Genomic DNA, 1977 nt, shown 5'->3' on the forward strand with positions numbered 1-1977 from the left:
AGCCATGGCCCCTGAGCCTGCACGCCCGGAGCCTGTGCTCCGCAACGGGAGAGGCCACAACAGTGAGAGGCCCGCATACTGCAAAAAAAAAAAAAAAAATTTATAAACATTTTTGAAATGTCCAAATAAAATCTCATCATATGCATGTGCCACCATTTACTTGACCATCTTCTTATTATTGGGCATGTAAGTTATTCACAGTATTTAGCTATTATAATAGTACAGAAAGGAATATCTTGTTGCAAAAGTCTGCCTTGTTGCAAAAGTCTGTATTTCTGATTTTTTCATTAGGGAGCTTTCTTATAAGTGCAATTTCCTGGGCCAGAGATTAGAATCATTTTTTAATTCTAATTTTTGTGAGGCATTTGAGGCTTTTGGTATGTACTTCCAAACTGCCCTCCAGAAAGGTGACTAATTTATATTTCCATCATCAGGGTAAGACTTTACCTAATTCCGTATATCCCCTCCAACACTGAGCATCACCTCTATAGGAAAGGCTCAAAAACTCTTCCTAGAGAAAGCTCATATTTTCACTGATCATATGGCTCTGGGGCAAATCACAACCAAAACCAAAATTTTTCAGGTCTCTGGCTGTGCTTCCCAGCAAAGGGGAGGGCACATCGGGGCCAGTACCAGGTGGGCACCCACCAGAGATGTTGAGTTACAGCCATGAACAACTGGAGAGCAGACCAGTCGCTGCCATCCACGAAGACACCTGCATATCAGGTTCATCTGTCCCCAAGGCACCCACATCCTTCCCCATCTTTTCCAGCTGTGTTGGCTAAAGATGGACACCAGGCCATCCTAGAGAAGATAGAAGACTGGAATGTGGTGGAACTCGTGGTGAATGGAAACGTTGTCTTCCACTGCATCATCAAAGACTTGGAGTTTGGTAAGCCCTTCCCACCAGCATTTTGCCTTCTCTGGGGCACTTCCATTTCTAGTTGAAGTGGTCAATGTGTCCTGCCCATATTCCAATTGGGTTTCTTTCTGAGTTTTAAATTCTTACTCAAAGCCCCATGCTCTGTGGCACATGAATGAGCGCATCCTAAACCATACACAGTAAAGTGCTTGATGCTCTGGGCTTCTTCCCAGAACGCTGGAAACAGAAGAGAGATGGAAAGAAAATGAAATTTTAGCTCTAGACGTCAAATGAGACTGTGCAAATTTAGGAAGAATAGGTTGTTTTGTTGTTTTTCATTTTAATAATGTGTGTTTTATTATTATTTACCTTGAAAATGGTTTTTGTTCTGTTTGACTATTCTATCTAGGCTAGCTAAGACAATCAGAGTTGATATGCCGGCGGTGTATATGGCATCATCAGCTACGTTCTATGGATTTCTTTGCCTCGGAGAGCTTCTGGCTCAGCAGGCTGGCATCATGCATGCCTCACTCTGTGCAAAGTAAAAGCTTTCCCAATCCACTAATACTCTATAAAGTCTGGGATCTTTGGAAATGCTCTCCTAGTGGAAGCCGTATGTTTGTCTTATATGACATGACATTGTATATAAAGTTGGCTAAAAGAAAATTATATCTACTTCCCTAGGAGGCAATGGTAAACTAGACCCACCGTGCAAAGAGGCCAGGAGAGCTGTACTAAATGCCTACTGATCTCTTCACTGGAACAGGCATCTGAAGTCAGCAGAAGAGCCGGTGCCTCCCGCCATTCTGCAGTACAAGCAAAAGCGGCCATTCCGGGCCGTGGATGCTGGGCTCAGGCAAGGCAACACCCCCCGTCCTTCAGCCTGCACAGCCAGGTTTCTCACCTGGCTGCAAGGAAACGGGGCCCGCAAAAGTAATAAAACCACACCATTTGCAGCATCTCTCAATCTCAACCCATAGGGAGAACCCTCCAATATCAGGTACACGTGAGCTGAAGGAAATAAAAGGCAATCTAATAACAAAGCGCCATCCCTTGCTAATAACCCAAAGTTGCCAGAAGCATCAGAGATTCCACTCTATAGCAGTGAAGAGCTA

The 1977-nt window shown here is 44.2% G+C and overlaps 1 protein-coding gene across 1 annotated transcript in view; it reads left to right on the forward strand.

The window, feature by feature from the left end:
- Positions 1-1611, forward strand: part of C20H10orf53 (chromosome 20 C10orf53 homolog) — a 9834-nt gene extending 8223 nt beyond the window's left edge. The window contains 2 exon segments of the mRNA XM_007130491.1: positions 773-892; positions 1547-1611. Coding sequence (XP_007130553.1) covers positions 773-892; positions 1547-1611 — 185 coding nt within the window.
- The last annotated feature ends 366 nt before the right edge of the window (positions 1612-1977 follow it).

The sequence above is a fragment of the Physeter macrocephalus genome, chromosome 20 (assembly GCF_002837175.3).
Source record: "Physeter macrocephalus isolate SW-GA chromosome 20, ASM283717v5, whole genome shotgun sequence".
Classification (NCBI taxonomy): Eukaryota; Metazoa; Chordata; class Mammalia; order Artiodactyla; family Physeteridae; genus Physeter; species Physeter macrocephalus.